The sequence below is a fragment of the Suncus etruscus genome, chromosome 4 (genome assembly GCF_024139225.1).
Source record: "Suncus etruscus isolate mSunEtr1 chromosome 4, mSunEtr1.pri.cur, whole genome shotgun sequence".
Lineage (NCBI taxonomy): Eukaryota > Metazoa > Chordata > Mammalia > Eulipotyphla > Soricidae > Suncus > Suncus etruscus.
This window is the reverse complement of record NC_064851.1, coordinates 22,453,597-22,474,276: the sequence shown is the minus strand read 5'-3', so window position 1 is coordinate 22,474,276 and position 20,680 is coordinate 22,453,597. Positions and strand designations below refer to the sequence as shown.

General features: G+C 48.5%; 1 protein-coding gene and 1 pseudogene across 5 annotated transcripts in view; one reads left to right on the top strand and one right to left on the bottom strand.

Annotated features, from left to right (window-relative positions):
- KAZN (kazrin, periplakin interacting protein) overlaps nt 1–20,680 on the top strand; it is a 1,232,668-nt gene that overhangs the window by 1,153,075 nt on the left and 58,913 nt on the right. For all 5 annotated transcript variants that reach the window (XM_049771973.1, XM_049771974.1, XM_049771975.1 and 2 more), the window contains one exon: nt 20,070–20,206. In XM_049771973.1, coding sequence (XP_049627930.1) covers nt 20,070–20,206 — 137 coding nt within the window. The remainder of the gene's footprint in view (nt 1–20,069; nt 20,207–20,680) is intronic.
- LOC126006140 (60S ribosomal protein L7a-like) lies at nt 4,305–5,607 on the bottom strand (annotated as a pseudogene).

The following is a 20,680-nucleotide window of genomic DNA, read 5'->3' as shown; positions in this document are numbered from 1 at the left end:
TTTTTCTCTTCAGAAGTAAATAGACCCAACATGCTGAGCTGGCAGTTTTGGACAGTGGGGTTGGGCTGGAGGAAGGTTTGAAGGTTCCTGCTGTAAACCAGCCCCACCCAGGGGACCCAAGGGCACCAGAGAAACATTGACAGGCCCCAGCTAGAAGCCCAGGCAGGCATCCTGGGCCTTTCTGACAAGGATGGCTTTCAAGCCAAACCTACAGGTTGCAGCCTCAGTTGAGTGGGTTGATATTAGCATAGTTCCGGGCATTGGATGCCAGAACCGCAATGGAAGTGGCAAGGACTTTCCCCAAGAATGGTAACACTTTCCCCCCAGAGCACATGTGTGAGGCCAACTGAGTTTTCCAACGCAGCCTTGCCCCAGGAAGGAAGAATATACTATGTGACAAGAAGGGACAGAACCAGGGTCATAGCCCTGGGGCCTCACACACCCACTTGGTCTAAGATGATTCAAACTTGTACTGGCAACAGAATTGGAGAGATATCTTTGGGAGCCTACGAGAGTGCCCCCACACTAGGGAGGAGGAGCTTGCACAGTTAGAAACAATGGCAACTTTCAGAGAGCCACGCTGGGGGCATGTAGAGGAGCAGCCACCCTTTGCTCACTTTTTAATCATGGTTGACTCTTTTTTAATCATGGAAGATTTTGGTCATACACGGGTGGAGTAGAACAGTGTATGGAAAGAGCCTTTGTTTACACTCAACATCAGCATGACTCCATTCTCCTTCACTCCGTCTTTTCCACATTGGGGGATTGTGTCCTCCCAAACATTGCTAGGGACTGGGGGGGGGGGGTGTTACTGTTCCTGGCAATACTCAGCCTGGCTGTATGGGCTTATGCAGCTATGTGAGCTGAGCATCAGAACTTTATCACTGGGCAGCACCAGGATCAAGGGTCTCTACATGTCAGGCATCTGTTACAGCCCTTGGAGCTGTCCCTTGGGCAAGAACTTTGATGATGGGGTTTTTTGAGGTTGGAACTGGAGGGATCATCTAGGGAGTTACCTTGCATGTTGCTGACCCAAGGTTTGATCTTTGGCACCACATTTGTGCTCACACACACACCTTGCACATGGCTGTGAATATAAGCACATAATCAAGCATAGCTTTCAGGGTCCACCAACTTGGCCCAAATCTTTCTTCCTGCCGGATAAAAAGACTTTGAGCTTAAAGGGTACCACCTAGGAAACCTCTCACAGGATGACAAGGTAGCCAAGGTAGCCAAACAAATGTTATGAGTTAACAACAAAGATACTGAGCAGGGCACCTGGGCAACAGAGGACAGGGCCAGCCCACTTGGTGATAAGAAGAATGAATCTGAGGGAGGGGGAAAGCTGCCCTGCTCTCTCTCTCTCTCTCTCTCTCTCTCTCTCTCTCTCTCTCTCTCTCTCTCTCTCTCTCTCTCTCTCTCTCTCTCTCGGTCTTGTGTAAAGTATTCGAGCAGTCACAGAGCCAGAGAGATGATAAACATGAATCCAGGATCTCATACGTTCAGAGAACCTTGGTCTCCCCATTTGGATTCACAGTGCTTCCCTCTTGCTTACTAAGTACCCTGGAATCAGGCAAGCACCTAGCCCTATGGGCAACACAGGCCAGATCCCTGCATGTTCAGCCCAAGAATTTTCCAGTTTCACCTTCTGCACAGGTCTTTTCAGAGATGTGTCCTGCCCGAGATCTCAAGACACCAGTTTTCATAATCTCCTGGCCTTCATAATTTACTCATGGACCTGGTTATTCCCCGTGACTTTAGGTATTTTTGTTTCTGTGCTTGCATGGTGCCAAGCTTAAATTTAGCATCTGAAGAAGGGAGGAAGCAACTGAAGAGGGAGGGAAGGAAAGAAGGTGAAAGAAAGGAAGAGGGGTGTGAGGGAAGGAGAGAAGTGGGAAGGAAGGAAAAAAAGAAGGAAAGGAAGGAAGAAAAAGAAGGACAGGAAGGAGGGAGGGAAGGCAGGAGGAATGGATTGTCTTTGACCTTCCTGGTCTGACCAGCAATTCTGAGAGCAGGACCTGTGGGTGACAGTGTACACACGGGGTTGGGGGTGGGGGTGAGGAGCAGGGGACATTTTCTAGTGCCAGTAGCTTGTCCATGCTGTGAGGAGACAGGGAGGGTCACCTCCAGGTAGCCTCAGGTTACCTGGGACTTTGGGGAGACTTCCCCCAACTCACTCTGCCTCTCACTCTGTCACAGATCAGATTACTTCTCTGCCAGCACTGAGAAGCAATAAGTACCCAGTGAACTCTCTGCTCCCTTGTGTGTGGTATGGAGGAGCCTGGGTGGTGGTGCTATGTCTGGCCCCATTTTACATGATGCGAGCCAACAGTGGCACAAAGAGATTTAACAAGCTGACACTCCCAGTGTGTAGCACTAGTAGTTTGCATTAGGATATAGCTGAGTTAATACCAATGACAGCCTTGGCATCAAAGCATTAAGATATCCCTGCACAGCTACCCTGCTAGTAAGTAGAGGGAAGACCAACTCCAACTACCTACTGCTAGAGAAAAAGGATCCTCTTTAAAGAAAACTTGGGGTGTGAGGGAGGGGCTTGTGTTCTCTAGGTTAGAAAATTTACTGGGCAGGCGCTAGTAACCCTGAGCCTCTTCCATCTATGGTAGAGCAGGGGAGTCCTTTGCTTTTGGGTTCATGCATTGTCAACCTCTCCTGCTTCTCCCTGATGGTTGAACACACCCAGTACTTCTAGGCCCAGCTCCAGGTGTGGACTCAGCAAGAGGTACCCAGAGCTCCCTGTCAACTTCTCAGTTCTTCCCAATGCCCATTCAGCAAAGTCTGGCAGTGCTGATTGTTGCTGGATGCACCCATGTGCAAAGGTGGGCATGTGCCTGCCATGCTCCTCCTGGAATAAACCCCACTTCCTGAATCCAAGACCAGCAACACAGACCTGCTTTCAACTTGCCCTCCTGTCCTCTCTGCAGTCTACACTCATGCCCCCAAACCCCATTTCACTGCTTCCCCCACACCTCAGCACTGGGTTCTTGCTCTGTCCTGTGGGCATGGCAGGAAACTAAACTAAACTAAAGAAGCAGACACTCCACCTCGTGCTTGTCCGACAGGAGAGACCAGTCCATGAGTAAATACAGAACAAATGTGACCGTAGACAGGGACAGAAATATTTCATCAGATTGCCTGTCAGTGATATGTCTTTGTCATGGCCCATGTCCCTTACCTGTCCCCGATGCTCTTAAATTCACTGTATTCACGTGCACTGTTTGCCGAGAGCTGAGCTGTGGTCTTGCTCAGAAAGGAAGTTATTTCTTGTGTCATGGTGCTGTAAAGTTTGGAGCCTTACTAAAGTGGAGACATAAAAGCCAACCAGTAAAACCTTTGAACCTTCTTTTAAAACCAGAACTATAGTCAAGAGAGGCTTAGTAATTACTCGAAGAGTAATAAGTCCAGCCTGAACGCTCCAGGCTCAGTATCAGCACAGACCAAGAAACGTGTAGCCAATGTGCAATATGTGGCTGGGACCATACACAAGAAGGCAGCTCTGTAAACCTTCAGAGAAGAACTTTAGAACATGGTTCTTCTGTTGTCCTTGGAAGTAAGCTCTCACCTCAGCCCCTGCAAGTCCAATGCTCTGAAATTAATTCCAGTGACACTATGGGACCTTCCAAACTGTCTCGTCATTTGTGCTGTAAGCACAACCCTTTCAGATAAGCCATGGGGCTTTGGGTAAAGATGTCATAATCAGATAAAAAGTCAGTAGACTACAATGAAGATTAGGACTTGGTGACACGTCATACCTTCAACATCTTTATCTCCTCACACAATGTTTTTTTTCTTCTGGGGGGAGGGTGCTAAAAGGGGCCAACACAGCTATTATTACTCCTGGCTCTGTGCTCAGAGATCATTCCTATTGATGATCAGGATACCCTATGTGGTGCCTGGGTCTGTTGTGTGCAATGCAAATGTCCATCCTGCTATACTATTTCTTGGGTCCTGCTTCAACCATCTTAGTTTATTTTTGAATATCAATAAGGAAGAAAACATTCGGGATGGTTGAGAAGTTGGTAAAGTTTCTATGTTGCTCAAGAAACTTTGAGCCCCTACCTACCATCTGCCAAAGACTAATGGCTCTCGGCTTTCAAGAAACCACCATTCAGAGGGGAGTGGTTGACAGTGAAAAGCAAATTGTAGAGGGGAAAAAAAACATTGAGATGGTTTATGATTCAACTTCAATCAAATGGCTTGAGTCACTATTCTTTTTCTTTTTTCTTGCTGTGTACAAACAGTCAGGCTGGTGGCTGGCCTATGGAAGCTGCTGCAATGCAAGTTATTCAGCCTTTGGTGGCAAGTTATTTAGTCTTCGCGTATTCCAGCTTGGCAATGCACGCCAACTTTGATCTCAGAATGTTGCTGCCCCAGTGTCGATGAATCTTATTGTATCTGTTGTAGTTGGTCCTGATGGCCTCCACCGGCTTAGCCAGTGCCCCTTTGTCTTCCAAGTTGACCTGTGTGAAGGCAACAGCTGTACAGTTTCCTTGCATCATCCCCTTGATAATGCAGTAGAGTACCCACATCTTTCTGCACAGGGAGGAAGACCATCAGTTCAATGGGGTCCATGTCGTAGGCAGTTACCACGAGCTGCACCTCTTCTCCTCCAGTGTGGTGACAGTGTTTACCCCAGCATAGCACTGGGGGCCACTTGATGGGGACAATGCCCTTACCAGCTGCTTTCTTCTCGACACGGGTCAACAGCTGCTGCTTCTCCTGCTTCATCTCATGCTTTTACTTGTGAGCCAGCTTGAGAAGCTGGGTGGTGATCTGGCAGTCTAGTGCCTGCAAAAACTGGTTGATGGCCAGGAGGCACCTTGAGCCATAAGTACAGGATGGCATGTTGGCACTGCAGATGGATGTAGTATGGCCACTTAACGAATTGGGTCAAGTCCAGCTTGGGCATCTGTCTGATGCCAGAGTTCTCAGGCCACTACCTGAGAAGGGGGTTCACCACCTTCTTGGCCTTCTGCTTGAGTCACTATTCTTTGCCACTCTGCCTTGGGAGGAAGAGTGACTTTAGGGAAGATTTCCTGTGACCTCAGCTTACCGGACTGGAGCACTATGCAGAAAGAAAAATAAAATAGTTTCTGCAAGAGGAAGCACCCTACCCACTTAGGTAGAGAGCCTCACTTGATAAGCTAAACTGGCATACATGTGGATGTCTTTAGCCTTTGCAGCAAACTATTTCTTCTGCAGGGGTTTCTGCATAAAAATTTCACCCTGAGATATCAGGTAGATGCATCAAAATGAAGCAAGCTCTCTGGGATATTCCCCACTTTATCGAGAATGTGTGAGCGCAAGTGGATGTCAACCGGAAAGCCGCATTCAATGTCAAAAGTCCCCGTTGAAGGGCATCACCCCCAAGCTTTAGTTATTCTTACCCTGAGCTGAAAGTTCACGTGGATGAATAACCTCTGTGGAAGATGTCAACACAAAAGCACTTTATCCTCATGAAAAAGAAAACCGGATCGAGTTGCCTTCTCGGCTCACTGCGGTCTCCAAGCATGAAGTGCAGTCAGCCGTTTTGATCTCACTGGGGAAAGAATGTCTTTCGCTCAGTAGTGCTGTGCCATGACCCGTCATGTTTCCCACTCTGTGTGAGACCTTCTCAGCTATGTTGGTGATAAAACCGGCACTGCAGGGCCAGTGGTATTCACCCTGGTGATCTCGATCCCCGTTCTAGCAAACAACCTCCATGCATGCTTTTGCACTAACAGGATCTGAATTAAATAGTGTGGCACCCACTGAGGTTCAGAACATGCTCTTAAATTTTTTGTTGACTGCTCTAATTCCAGTGGTTGTAAATTCCAGGAACTCAGGAAGTTTTATTTTATGAAATTCAAAAGTTGATACACAAAAGGCTAAAAGATTTTTTTTTTATTTGGGTGCAGTGCTCAGGGGTTATTCCTGACTCTGCTCTCAGAAATCACTTCTGGCAGGCTCTGGAGACTACATGGGATGCCGGGAATCAAACCCAAGTATGTCCTGGGTTGGCCACATGCAAAGCAAATGCCCTACCGCTACACTATCATTCTAGCCCCCTGGTTTTGTTTTTTAATTTCTACCTGTACCACTGACTGGTTCTCTGGCTGAAAGGATCCACATGTGGGGTTGGACTCCAGACCTTTCTTGGGTTCATTGATTTCCTGGTCTGTCAGTGGAATAGTCAGTGCCTAGCCTGCAGGCCAGCTCAGGGAGGGACTGGCCTTGTATTGTGAACTGTATGCAGAGGCACAATGTGAGGGTGTCTGGAGCTGCTGTGAGTCTTGTATGACTGTCCTCTGTCTCTTGTCAACCCAATTCTTCCAGGCTGAGTCTCCTGAGTCAAGCTTCTCAGGGTAAGGGATCTCCTTACCGGAAGAAGCCCCCCACGGCAGATCAATATTGCTGGTTCTCATGTAACTCAGGGGCAGCATCCCTGTTGGGAAAGCCATGAAGCATCTCTCATGAAGCATCAACCCATGGACTTGAACTAGGGTACCAGAGGGATGCAAGGGAAAGGCCTCAGCCCCAGCACCATCTCATTGGTCCTAGTTGGTTTAAAGCTTTATTTTTGTGAATAGTATGACCATCTTGGTCTTACATGGCTGGCATGAACTCTCTGTCATCTGCCTCCCCCCTTGTAACCCCTATAAAACATGCAGAGACGCCAGCTTTGGAAACACGGTCCTCGCATGGAAACAAGTCACTCCTACGAGTGAGGTCTCCACCTATGGGCATGTACAAACTGCTATATCTTCTCTTCCCGGTATTGCCAAAGACCTCCTGGGGCTTCAGAATCCTCCCTCTGCTCCCTTCCCTTATTTCCCTTCACGTGTCTGGACATCCCTGTTGGAGAACAATCTGAGTCCATCTTAGATGTCGGCGTGTGTATTGTCTGCTGACACCTATAATTTCATAGGACTAGAGTTTATCAGTCCTGTATGTATATTTAGTGACAGGCTTGGCTAATCTTTCATCTAATTACACTCATTAACATTCAGATGTATAATCATTAATATATCCGGGCACGGCGGTCTAAATATTTTATAGAGATCTTAATTACAGTAGACTTCGAATCTTGCCATAAAAGTCTCGAGCCCCACCAATTAAAGGGGTGGCATCAGGTAGCTGGGGGCTTGGCCAGAATGACAGCCAGAACCTGCCATTTGCTAGGGGATGGCAGTGACTGAATCTCTGGTATCTGTGTTGCCAGCTGAATGGAAGAGTGACAAAACATTAATGTCTGAAATTCTCACAGCACATCTGGCAGCTGCAGCCATGTTTCCAGGGCCTGAAAGCCAAAGGCACAATCATGCTCTCTTCTGCCCACAAGTAGATCTGAGGGTGTGCCTGGGTCTATGGTATTAGTGGTTGGGTCCTACCTGATGTCAGGAAAGGACAGAATTCTTTATTTCTCTATTCTAGTCTTTACTCTGAAAGTCACAAGGACTCCCTCTCATCAATTCTCAGGCTGTAATGTTCCATCTGGTGTATGCCCATCTCACAGAGGAGAACCCCCGATCTAAGGGATGGGAGGAGTTGTGTTGGTTTTCCACAGCCAGGGGGAGGCAGAGAAAACCCTGAATTTCTGAGGTCTTGCTATGAATCCCTTAGACCATGTACAAGCTCTCCTAGCAGAGTCCTGAGTTTTAGGGTGACCCAGAAACAAATACACACACACACACACACACACACACACACACACAGCACTGTGGTGCCTACAAAGAGATGGAACAGTCTTTAGGTGGAACCAGAAGGCCTCCATGGTCAGAACCCATATACAGGTCTGCTCCTTAGGTAGACAATCCTGGATGGCTCTTTGCCTCAGTTTCTCATTTGTCAACTGGTGTCCTGATGGATGACAACAGCAGGAACTGCTGAGACATGGCGGCAACTACTCTGCTGCACTGAGGGTGGTGGACAGCTTCAACTGGGTCTTTATGCTAGAAACCCAGACACAGCAAGGCTCTGGGCCCTCTCATGGACTCTACTTAACTCTCACCACATGGTGCCTACTTGGTCAGAATAGGAGGGAGGGAATTGTAAACCTAGGACCAGCTTGTGTCCCTGTCCCCCAGGATTGTGTAGGACTCACAGAAGAGCTGCCTGTCCTGTCAGGTATCCGTGGTAGCGCACAGGACAACTTCCCATGCATTCACACATATACTGACATACCTTTGCACACATTCACACATTAATGCATGCTTTCACATACTAACGCGCGTTTACACATTGACTCATGCGTACACTCACATCTCACAGATACACAAAATCACACATATTCACACTTACCTGCTGACATACACACTGGCTTGTGTACCCACTCAACACTTGTTTTACATGCTTATTTATATGCATGCACCACATCCCCATAGTCACACTCATGCATGCTATCACACACTGACACACATACACACTGATTCATGCACATGCACCCTATCTCAGATACTCAGATTCACAAATGCACACACACATCCACTCACACACATACACTGACTCTTGCATACTCGATATCACGTAGTCATATATTCACACTCGCATACAAAAGTGCAGTTCATTGGAGCCCAGAGTCAGTCTTATGCCAGAAAACTTCAGGGGTGAGGCCTCCTTGTAATTAGGCCAAGGCTTTTTTTTCTCTCGTTTTCCCCATATTTTGCTTGGCCTGTGCAAACAACGGCGATTGCCACTCTCACACCGTTACTACTGTATATTTTTTTAACACTTATCCTTTAAGAAAGAAAGAAAAAAAAAAGCAGCTTCTAAACTTAAAAATACTGTAGTAAAATGCCTGTCTCGAATACAAGCAGGGAATAGGAGGGGAGGGCATTGGTGGTGGGTATGTTGCACTGGTGAAGGGGAGTGTTCTGTTTATGACTGAAACCCAACTACAATCATGTTTGTAATCATGGTGCTTAAATAATTTATATAAAAAATAAGTGCAGTTCACAGCCAGTTAGACTGACCTGGGCAGCATTACTATATGGTACTGTGTTCATTTGTGTGTGGTGAGGGGGGGCACCCACTCATTTTCATTCACTCAGGCAACACCCCATGTAGGGATGGCCCTTCTCGGAGAGCCCAAGCAGGCTCTCAAAGCTTTTCCTTAGCCAGGGTCCCAATATCCATATGATGAGGTTCTTGGGAAGAACCCATGAGGATTAAGGGCCTATGCTAGAGGGAGGGACTGTTTTCATCCCTTGGGAATGATGCTGTGTTCCAGGCCTTGCCTCTTGAGAAGGGAAAGGTTTGAACCTTGGACACACTTATTTGGGAATGGGCTGGCAGTATTACCATATGCTCCTGCATCTCACTCGAGTGGGTTTTTGCAAGGTACTGGGAATTGGTGACACCAGACCCAAATCATTGCTTTTCAGGCCATCTTCCTGCAGGTTCTAAAGAAGGTAGGATCCCAGAAGAAGAAGGTATGATGAGTACTGCAGGCCTTCAATGCCCTGGTTTCCATGCCCATGTCTACCTCCGTCTTTCTCCTCCTCCTTCTATGAGACCAAGCCACTTCCAGGCTCTTGCCTGAGAATGACCTCATGCACCAACATGATTCTTTAAAATAGTCCTCACTGAAGGGTGTGGACCTGAGGCTGCTGCTGCATTTCCAGAAATCTCAGTGCCACACCCCCATGTCTAGGGAATGTTGGTGGTGTTCCGGGCCCATCCCCTGTCACTATTTTTAGTCGTAACTTAGAGGAAGGAGGACTTTTCCGGGACTTGCCTTCAGAGGCTGGAAAACAAGTGCCCCTCCCCCATCCCCACCCTCCCACTTCCCCCAGCAGGAAGTGGGTGCCTGCCACTCCCTGCTGGATTCCAGGTGAGCTCTGAGCCCTTCCCAGCTGAGCTGGACTGGGAGGTGGACTTTGCAGGGCCAGCAGGCCACCTCCACAGCCTTTCTTGCTGCCACATTCCAGTCTCCCCTGGGGCCAACTCTTGGCTCTCTGAGAGCCTGTGCTGAAGCAGACTCTGCAGATGGTTACAGAGAACAGGGGTCCCCTTCTCTACTCCACAGTCCAGGGAACCCACTCCATTCTATCTCAGCTCTTACTATACAAAGCTTTAGTTTTGTAGAAGGGAAAAGAGCACACAGAGGTGTTAAGAAAGTGGCTCTCCCTGCAAAGCCCAGTTACCTCTTCAAGGGGGGACCCAGATCTTTCTTGGGTTTCATCTAAGCAGCTCAGCAGTCTTGCTCATCCAGCTGGGTATTAGGTTTAATTATCAATACTAAATCATGGGGAGCAGAGACATAGTACAGAAGTAAGGCGCTTGCCTTGCAATTTGCTGCTTCCACTAGACTCTGGTTCGATCCAAGCACCAGCATATGATCCCCTGAGTACCATTAGGGGTCATTCTTGAGCAGTGAGCCAGGGATAACCTTTGACCACCTCCATTGTGACTTCTGGAATCAGAATAATATATAAGAATAAAGAGACATTTGGCATAAAAAATAAAAGAGTGGGTAATGTGGACTTGTGGTGACCATGTTGGTCCCATATAGTCATGGGGACAGTATCCTTCCTGGTGGGACATGCATTCCTGTTCCCCAACGTGCCCTTATTCCCCAACATGAAGGTTCTGGCTATGATGGCTCATTCTCTTTCAAGCTCCTAAATTGAACAATTTGGGTCAAGCAGCCTGAGAACACTTTTCCTCTGCCCTCCTCCCATTGCATCTATTCCACCTCAGTCTCTCTGCCACAGCCCTCCTGGTAGAAATTCCTGAAAACACTGTCTGGCCGCACCCTGCCATCAGGATGCAGACGAGGCTAGTCTACCTCCAGCTGTGTGTCTGGTTTCCAAGCTCATGGGCAGACACATAGGGACGAGGCAGGGCTAGCATGGGGCAGTCTGCTTTACGAAAGCCAGTAGAGACAGGAGCATGGGCCTGGGAAACTCAGAGTGACCTTCACTGAGTTCTGATGAGGGAAGAAATTAGAGAGCCCTCAGAAAAGAGACAGAGATAAAATAAAGCGTGCCCCTCAATACTTTCCTAATGTGCGGCATTAGATAGTGGCCAAAGTCAAAGGGGGAAAAACGGCCAGGGAAGGCTTTACTGAAAAAGTGCTGTTTGAGCGACATTGAGGATGGTTGGGGAGGGGCCAGCAAGGAAATTTGGTGAGGGTAGAAGTGGTAGGAAGAGCAGTGATCCTGAAAAAAGAAGGTGTCTTTGGGTACCAGGAGTGGCAAGGAGCCAGGTGGTGGCTGAGGGAATGACAGATTTAGGGGCCCTTGGGTCTCATGTAAGGACCTTCTTTGCCACTCTTTAAGAGAAGGGGTTCCCTTCTCCAAGGACTGGAGACCTTGCACCTTTGTTCTTGTTTTGGTTTGGGGCCACACCTGGTGATAAATAGGCATACTCCTGGCTCTGCACTCAGAAATCACTCCTGGTGTTGGTTGGAGAACCAAATGGGATGTCAAAGATCAAATCTGGGTCAGCTATATGCAAGGCAAGCACCCTTCTTACGATACTGTCTCTGTGGCACAGACTTTGTGCTTTAAGGAGGCCCTTCCCACTTGGGTTGACGTTAGATAAATGGTTTATGAAAGCAGTCATAAACTGTCATGGGGGGGGGCTTGCCTGATGCCCACATGAGGTGGTGAACACATGGGTGGGGTGGCCATAGGGGACAGGAAATGAAAAGGTTCCAGAAACATTGGAGGCAGCGCCCATGCTATTTGCTGGTGTATTGGATTAGGGGTGCAGAAGAGAAAAATGAGGAATGATTCTGGAATTGGAGGCCAGGGGTCCTGGAAACCTTAGATTTCCAGGGACTGAATGTGGGAGGGCAGAGAAGGGTGGAGGTCAAGGACTAGTTGGGATGCTCTCAGGTACATCAACTGGAGATGCTGATAGAGCCCAAAGAGGAACTGTGGGGGCTTCTGGCTATGCATTGTCAATTTGGGATGAGTTCTACACTGGGGGCAGTTGGCTGGACCAGTCCAGAAATGACCTGGTGAAAAGAGGGACAGATAAAGAATTGCAATAAGATGAACAAAGAGCCTGCCAGGGATAGCACGGGAGGAACAGGTAACTCCCAGGTTCCCCGAAAGTAGTAGCATTGTACCCCAGGGGCAAAACAGCTGAGGACCTTGATCACAATGGCACTGTCTCCCCTGACCTTGAGGAGAGTCTGAGTGCAGGTGTTAAGAGAGGCAGCATGGAGAGAAGGAAGTCCTTACCATTTCTGCTCCAGAAGGAAAAAGAGAAGTAGCCCAGGAGGTGGAGGGGGAGGCAGAGACTAGCATGTGGCTTGGGTTAATGGTATGAGTAAGACTTGCATATTCCTGTGTCTCTTGGGGAAGCCTAGTGCAGAACAGGGCTTGGTGTTCTGGTAAGTCATGAAGCGGAGGCACCTTGGCATGCTTCCCACGGGGTCAGCCTGAAGCATAGGGTCTGGGGGTCGATATTAGCCCTGAGTGCTCCTAAGTTTCTAGGAGATCCCTGCATCAGCTAAAGCTTGGTTCATTGTGTTGTGCCCAGCTTGTGGGGAGAGCAGTGTGAAATGGTTGTGGACACATTTCTCAGAGCCAAGGAAGTTGGCTGAGGGCTATACCATCTTGCAGGCACCTCTAGAGCACCGTAACTCAGACAGCATCATGTAGGGAGGCACAAGGACTTGTCTGCCCTATTCAGGACACTGGTGGTGTCATCCAGGGCCCCACCATCCCAGGCTGACCACTTTGTTGAGGCATTTGTTCCTGTGTGTCAGACTTGTATCTGATGGTACAGGCACAATTGAGGTCATCTAGAACTGTCCCTGAAAAGAAATAGTTAGTGATGAATCTAAAAACACATTATTTGGGCCAGAGAGATAGTCCCAGACTTAGGGTGGCTCTGCTGGTCGCTGACATCACAGGACCTTGAGTAGCACTGTCATCAGGCCCTCACAGTGCCCACCAGCCTGGTTGGATGAAGGTCTCTAGAGTAAACTCGGGTCGCCAGAACACCACCTACTCTCCCTCCAACAACAACAAAAAAAGATTAGGGGACTGGAGAGATAGCATGAAGGTAAGGCGTTTGCCTTTCATGCAGAAGGACAGCGGTTCGAATCCCGACATCTCATATGGTCCCCTGTGGCTGTCAGGGGCGATTTCTGAGCATAGAGCCAGGAGTAACCCATGAGTGCTGCCAGGTGTGACACAAAAACCAAGAAAGAAAATTAGTTCTAGCCCTTTTTCATTAATTTAGATCAAACTCAGGGAAGGCAAGTCGGCTCTCTCACCCATAACCATTTCAGGGAATTTGTTTCCAGCCTCCTCGACAGTGTGAGTCAGCTGCTATGTGTGGCTTCGCCCTCTTGATTAAATGGAGTTAACCAGGATACATTGGAGTGCAGCAATAGGCATGGCATTGACCCAGACAAACTCACTCTAAGAAATGAGCATGCTGTTGTTATTGCTTTGGGTCCATACCCATGATGCTCAGGGCTTACTCCTGGCTCTGCATTCAGATATTACTTCTGGTATTGCTCAGGGAACCATCTGGGATATCAGAGATTGAACCTGGGCTGGCTGCATGCAAAGCAAATGGCCTACCTGCTACTATCACACTGGCCCTGAGAATTCAGTCTTGATGGCCTTTGCATTCCCCATTGAAAGGCAGGCCCATCTATTTACTGGTCCCACATTCACATGCTTACATACTGATATACATGCATTCACATATTCGCTTATACACACAAACACACCACAATGTCATGGCAGACATCCCTAATAACCCAAATTCTGGGTTGATTAGTCTGGAGCCTGGTTGAGCAGTCATATCTGTGTAGTAACAGGATTGGGAGGTAAGCACCTGCATTCCCAAGTATTTTCCCTGGGAAAGGAGGGTGGAAAGGTTCCAGAACATGTTTCTCGGCTGAACTGGGACAGAGTCAGTTTGGGGATTCCAGAATTGTCATAAGAAGGGACAAAGTACTAGAATCAAGTATCCATAGTGCATTCATTGGCTGTGTGAGATAAAAAAAAAAAAAAACAAAAAAAACAAAAAAAAAAAAAAACGCTTTCACTCACCCTGTGAAGGAGCAGAAAGCAGCCCTAGGTCAGAAACCCTCTCCTAGTCATAGCCATGTCTGACAGGCCTAGCCCAGTGGGTCTCAGCCTACACCACGGCTGCCACTTGTCCTAGTTCTTGACAGTAGGTTGAACTCTGACCTTTTTTGAACTCATTCTGTACATATTCCAGGCAGGAAGAAGGAAACTGCCTCCATGTTTCAAGTCTGGAAGCCCACAACTTGTCATCTGAGTTCTGCTTCCACCCTAGGCTTCTCCAGGCCTTTTTCTCTAGTTGACCTGATCATTCTGTGCTTTTGAGATCTCTGGGGACTGTGTTCAGGCCTGGGAGCCAGGACAGGATGAGGAGAGAAGCATCTAATGAACATCTGCTATATTCTGGCAGATGTTACCTAGGGCCGAGGTTCCCAAACAGACTTGCCCTACTGTCCCATCATCAGGAAAAGTAAATAACTTAGCTTTTCTTTGGAAATTTCCTTTCTTTAAGTGAAGAAACAGAAAACAGAACAAATGCTCCCGAGGCTCTTAAATCCTACAAATAATTGATTCCAGTATTACCCAAGAGAGTGGTAGTACCTCTTGCCTTGGAAGATAGAGAGGAGACTCAGCCTAGTAGCTACAGAAACACACTCAGAGAAATGACTTGTGACATCTAGGGCCTGCCCTGCCAGAGGAGAGGGTGGAGGGCAGCCTGGAATCAATAGTGCATGAGCCTGGAGCTCTGTGTCTCTGACTTTCTCTTCTCCCAAAAGGCCCAAGGTCAGCTCCTGCCCATTCACCTCACACAGACCCATCTGTACTCTGCAGGGCAGAAATGATTAGAGTTTCAATCCTCATTTGATAAATGTGGAAACAATATAGTTTCTCTTTCAGGAGTGGGGGAAGAGCAGAGATGCCAGGGATTAGATTTGGGGTTTCATACAAGCAAGACATGGGCTCTATTGCCGAATCCCATCCTCTGTCCTACACTTTGATCTCAGATATAACCTTCATTGGAACAAATATTAAACTTGAGTGGGCAGACCACAAGGTTATACTTTTATTCTAACAAAAGAGCTAGACTGACCTGCTCTGTGGTAATGAATACCTTCTTTCTCTCCCTTGTTCTTGGTTTTTCCGACCTGTGAAGAGAAGTTGAGCTGAAAGAACTCTTGAGGGCCCCCGTGATTTTGTGGGTGCTAATTCAGGGTTTCCCCAGACCTCAAATGGAAAAGAAAGGGAGTCCCCTGCTGGCAGTGGCTGGGATCATCATGTACAGGCTCAGGCCTCCCCCACCCCTGACCCTGCCATCGGGACCAGGGTTGTCATGAATCCACCAGTGTGGAAATTTTTACAAGGGCTCTTGGACTGAGGAATGCAAAAGAATGTGAAGTCAGCGGTCATGGGAACTTCAGCAAGGTCCTGGGTCTGTAAGATGGTGCCAGAAAAGCCGGGTGCACTTCTGTACCTTTCCCTGGTTTTGTGGTTTGATACAGATTCAACTGTTGATGATGGTGTCATGACCTAGGAGACACATGAAAGTGGGGTGCAGAGTCTGGTCAGAGAATACAGATGAAAGCTGCAGTGCTTGAGCTACATGGTTTTGGAGACACTCCTTGAGTCTCTTCTCACTCCCATGTACTCTGAGTAGCTAGGTGAGGCCCACCTGACGATCTGAGAAGCTAGATAGGGATAGTGGTGATAGTTTGGGGAACAGCTAAACTATGGTATGAGGGGTGGGTAGATGTTGGGGCCACAGTACTACTTGGGCCATTTCTTTGGGGGGGCAGGCCCACACCTGGTAGTGCTCAGGGTATACTCTTCGTTGCTTTCAGGGGTTACTCCTTACAGGGATCAGCGAACTATATGGGAGTGTCAGGTGAATAGGGATGCTTCATACAAGGCCAGCACCTAGACCATAGTATTCTCTTTCTCTCTCACACTCACTCACTCTCCCTCCCTTATAGCTTTTCCTGTTAATATTTGTCTTTGTCCATTGAATTCCATCTCCATCAGCAATATACTGATGTGAAGGAGAAACCAAAACTGACCTATAACCTAGGAAGGAGACAGAGCACAATTTCATAGCTGTGCACAGAACATGTAATTTCTCAGGCCTCTAGTGTACAAGTCTCCTGGTCTTCTTTTCTTAATTCAAAGACCATGATTACCAAGTTATTCTTAACAGTAGATTTGGGCATTAAATTCTGAAACATCAATCCTACCACCCTCCTGGTATTAAGGATTTTCACAACACTAGTTCTCCTCTCCGGGCATACCCCCACCTCAATATGATGGGGTATACAGCACCTAGATACTCATGAGCATTCAGGCTTAATGGGGACACATTCCCACTTCCAGCCACTACAGGAGCCCCCAGAAGTCTTGTCCAGATGGAAATGTGAGCATTGCTGAAAATCAGAGCTGACCACACAGTAGCTTGTTTGCATCATGGCATTGCCAGGACCATTTCTTTATCTTCCTCTGTTTTGTAGTTTTTGTGCTTTGGGGGGGGGCACACCCAGCGATATTCAGGGCTCACTCCTGGCAGCTCTTAGAGGCCATATGAAGTACCAGCAATCCAACCCAAGGCAACTGTATGCCAGGCGAGTGCTCTACCCACTGTACTATCTCTCTGGTTGCCTCTTGTTCAGGTGATCAAACTGTGACATTGTTCCCAGACTTGTCTCTGAGTCTCACTCAGGCCGATAGGACCCAGCCCTGGACCAACTGGGACCCAAAGTTCTTGAGGAGACCTAAAGAGGCGTTTGGGGTGGAGGTGACCTCACTGCTCTCAGCAGCCTGATGTGTCTGCAAGTAATGTATTGGGCTGCATGGAATGGCCCTGTTTGGCAAAAGTGAAAGAACGCCCAGAGATGTCACGAAGAGAAAAGGTGACCTTGGGAGCCCCTGGAGGTCGTGGGCAAAGTCTGGTTCCGATTCAGATGGGGCTAGTGTCATCTCAGAAGCCCAGGGGGCTTAGTTTCCTTTCTGCAGAGGCTTCCAAGGGGCCTGTTGTAAGGCAGAAGTTTTTTATTCACTGTTGGGGGGCTCTGCAGAGGCTCTTCTGGCAGGCTACACTGTGGCCATTTGGCTGGACAGGGCAGCTCCAGCCTCAGACCTCCATGCTGAGCTGCCAGCTCAGCTTTTAAGGCAAGTACATGGCCTCAGTTTCCTCCTCTGTGCTGGAACAGAAATACATCAAATACCCCACTGCCTCTCAGAAGCGCTGCTGGGACAGGCTGAGAGAGGCAGATGGAAATTTCCAGTCCTCGTGACAGCTGGGACCAGGCCCTCCCAAGAAGTTCTTCTTTCGGGCACAGCTTTCAATGTTAGAGTTTCTCAACACCAGAGTCACCATAGCGTGACCATCACAACATGCTCTGGGCAGGGTCAGCACACTGCGCCCCAGCACTGTTCCCTGGACCTTGCCACGCTCTTCTACACCTGTCTCCTGGACTTCAATTCTCCTTCACCCCATCTCTCTCCCAATCTCTTTTCTAGACCCTGTCTCTCCCCTGGGTCCCATCTCTCCCCATACTCCATCTCTCCCAAGACCCAGTCTCTCCCCTGGACACTGTTTCTCCCTGAGATTCCATGCCCCCTGGGACCCATCTCTCTCCCAATCCCAGTCTTTCTCCTGAACCCCCTTGTCCTAGGCCTGACAGGAGGGAGCAGAAGAATGCTGTGTCCATGGGGGCCCCTTCTCCTGGCTCGGTGAAACAGGGCAGATTCCAGCCCAGTGATCTCAATCTCCACTTTGCCAAGCTGGCTATGAGGAAGACAGTCTTTCTGCAAGAGACAGGTCACTCAAGACCTCTCAGCTTATGGTGCGACCCCAACTAACCCCATCCAGGAGGAGGGGATCAGGGGGCAGGAGGATGTAGAGGTCTCACTATAGTTTATATTGGGCGCACGGCCAGGAGGCTGTGGTTTGGACATCCTATGACTTTTTTTTTCCACAAACTGCACTTGTACGGTGGATATTCAGGGAGAGGTGGCGGCAGAGCCACTGCCTATCTGCTAGCTGGTTTGAGGGACAACAGGAATATCAAGTCAGTGTGTGGGCTTTGGGGTCAGAATTGGCTGTATGACCTTGGCCAGACAACTGAACCCCACTGAACCATTTCAGTCTGGAGGCTCCAGATCCCTAGAAGCTGTTCTCTTCATCTCCTACCGCCACCATTCTAGGCATGATGGAGAATGTGGGTATCCCCTCCCTCAACTTCTTATTTATCCCACCTGAATGATCAGAACTACCCCACACCTGGAATGGGCGGGTAGAGGAATCTGCATGAGGGAGAGAGAAGGGGATAAGAAGGAGAGTTGAAGAGAGAAGTGTATGAGAGGCATCATCATCAGAGATTGAACATCAGATTCAGTATCACCAATTCAGCATCAGATTCAGCATTAACAATTGAGCATCATCAAAGAAGCAGCAGCAGTAGCATCACCAAAGGGAGTTAGTCAGCCTGGAAGCCAGTTAGGAAGCCTGGAAAAAGCAGCTGAAAGGGAGACAGAGGCCGAGAGTTCCAGAGGGAGTAGAGAAGTAGGTGCTAGGAAAAGGCTTAGTATAAGAAGCCATGTGTGAAAGTGTGCATGGCGGTAGGGACTGTGAAATAAAGCTGGCTGACTCCTGGAACTTTCAAAAAAAAAAAAAAAAAAAGGCTGGGGTTCCTCCAGGAGGACACTGGGGAGACCTGTATATTTATGTCGATGTATTTATGTATGAGAATTATGAGTTATGTTTGTGAGTTTATGTTAACTGCTCGTATTATAACAGTTCATATCCTGCAGCTTAGTGGGTTTTTTTTTCCACAGTCACAGAATTGTACATCTTCCTTAGTGTCATTCCCACCCCAAAGAACCTAACTGCCCTTGAGCCCTATCCCAGAGCAACCCCTTATCTCCTCCCCCTCTCTGTACTGTTCCTGTCTGTGGGAAAGTACCCATGGCCCTTACTGGCCAGCTTCTAACGCAGGGCAATTGGCCCCAGACTCTACGCTGAAGCGACAATCATTACTTGTTTTTATTCTTGAATACTGCCTCAGTGTGGCACGTTTTTAAATGTTAATGGACATGGATTGTTTCCTTTTGAGTCTGTTGGATGACTAATGTCCCTATAAACATTTGTAGACAGCCTGTGAGTGGACACTTGTTTTCATCTGTGCTGAGGAGCCGAGTGGCTGGGTCATGGGCCCAGTGTACGAGGAGGAACTGTCAGGCTGTTTTCTCAGGCGCTGCTCTATTTTCTGTTCCCTCCAGCTGTGTGTGAGGGTTCCATTTCCCTTGATCCTTTGCCAACACTCGTTATTGTTGTCTTTTTTATTTTAGCCATTCTGGTGAGTGTGAAGTGGTAGCCCACTGTGCTTCCCATCCATACTTCCCTGGAATGCACCCATGCCAGGTGCTGAAGATCCCATTTCAGTTGCTTTTCATTTTCCAGCTGGGTGTTCTATCTTCTCAGCACTGAGGTGCGGGAGACCTTGCTGGATTGGGGAGGGGGTTGAGGTTGACTCAATAGTTGCAGACTTTCTCTTTTATCCATTGTACTAGCTTTTCTCTTTCTTGATTGATGTTGGCTCATGAAATAGCAAGGCTCTCATTGGGATCAATTTCAGTTCGTCTATTATTTTTTTCATTCTTTTGGTATTATGTCTGCACAGGAGGACAGGGTGAGGGTGGGGCAGGTGATAGTTTGGGCTAGGCTGGGTCATCTTGATGGGCTCAGAAGAGGTTCTAGAGGTTCATTTATACAGGAAATGAGGGGGAACACTAAGTTTCTGTTTGTGGAGATTGGTGCTAACCAGGCCTCTGGCTCTTTCACATTCAGGACCTCATGTACTCAGGGCAGGGAAAGAGGGGGGTCCTAGGAGGGACTCAAGAGACAAATAAGTGGGTTCAAGTCCCGGAAAAGCCTCTCAGTGACCTAGCAACCTGGATTGGAGCCTTGTTTTTATAGATTCGTCTTCTCATTGACTGAAGGGGTTGGAGCCAATGTCCTTTTCCACCGCTCGGTGACTATAAGTGACCACTCCAGACACTCAACTCCCTTCTCTCCTGCAGCCATGAAAGCTGACCGGAAGCGCCTAAAGGGTGAGAAGACAGACCTGGTGGGTCAGATGCAGCAGTTGTATGCCACGCTGGAGAGCCGCGAGGAGCAGCTCCGAGACTTCATCCGCAACTACGAGCAGCACCGCAAGGTTGGTGCCTTCCTACCAAGTGCATTCACACTTCCCCTCCTCTTCCCACCTGCAGCCTCTCAGATCCCAGAACACAGAGACACTGCAGGTTTCCTCGGTTTATTCAGGAGCTCTCAGAGCTGCATGACCTGCACTGGGCACGGAGATGAAGCTTGCACAGCCCCACGCTGGGGGCTCCTAACTTCCTGATCACTGGCCTGGATGGCATAATTCAGCCAAGGCAGGGTGGTAGAGCCTGGGTTATGGCTGGTCTGGGTTTCAGCCTGGCTTCCCTATGTGTGTCCTGGCTTCTCACTTAACCACTTAGAACCTTGGTTTCCTAAAGGCCTTATCCCTATGGTCCATGATGGGCTTCTCACTGGCCCTTGGCCCCTTGAGGTTCAGACCTCACCTGTCCATGAAAGCAGCCCACAGAGCTCTAGGCAGGCCTCTGCCTGTACTCTGGGGCTGTTGGTTGGGCCCAGCCAGCCAGCT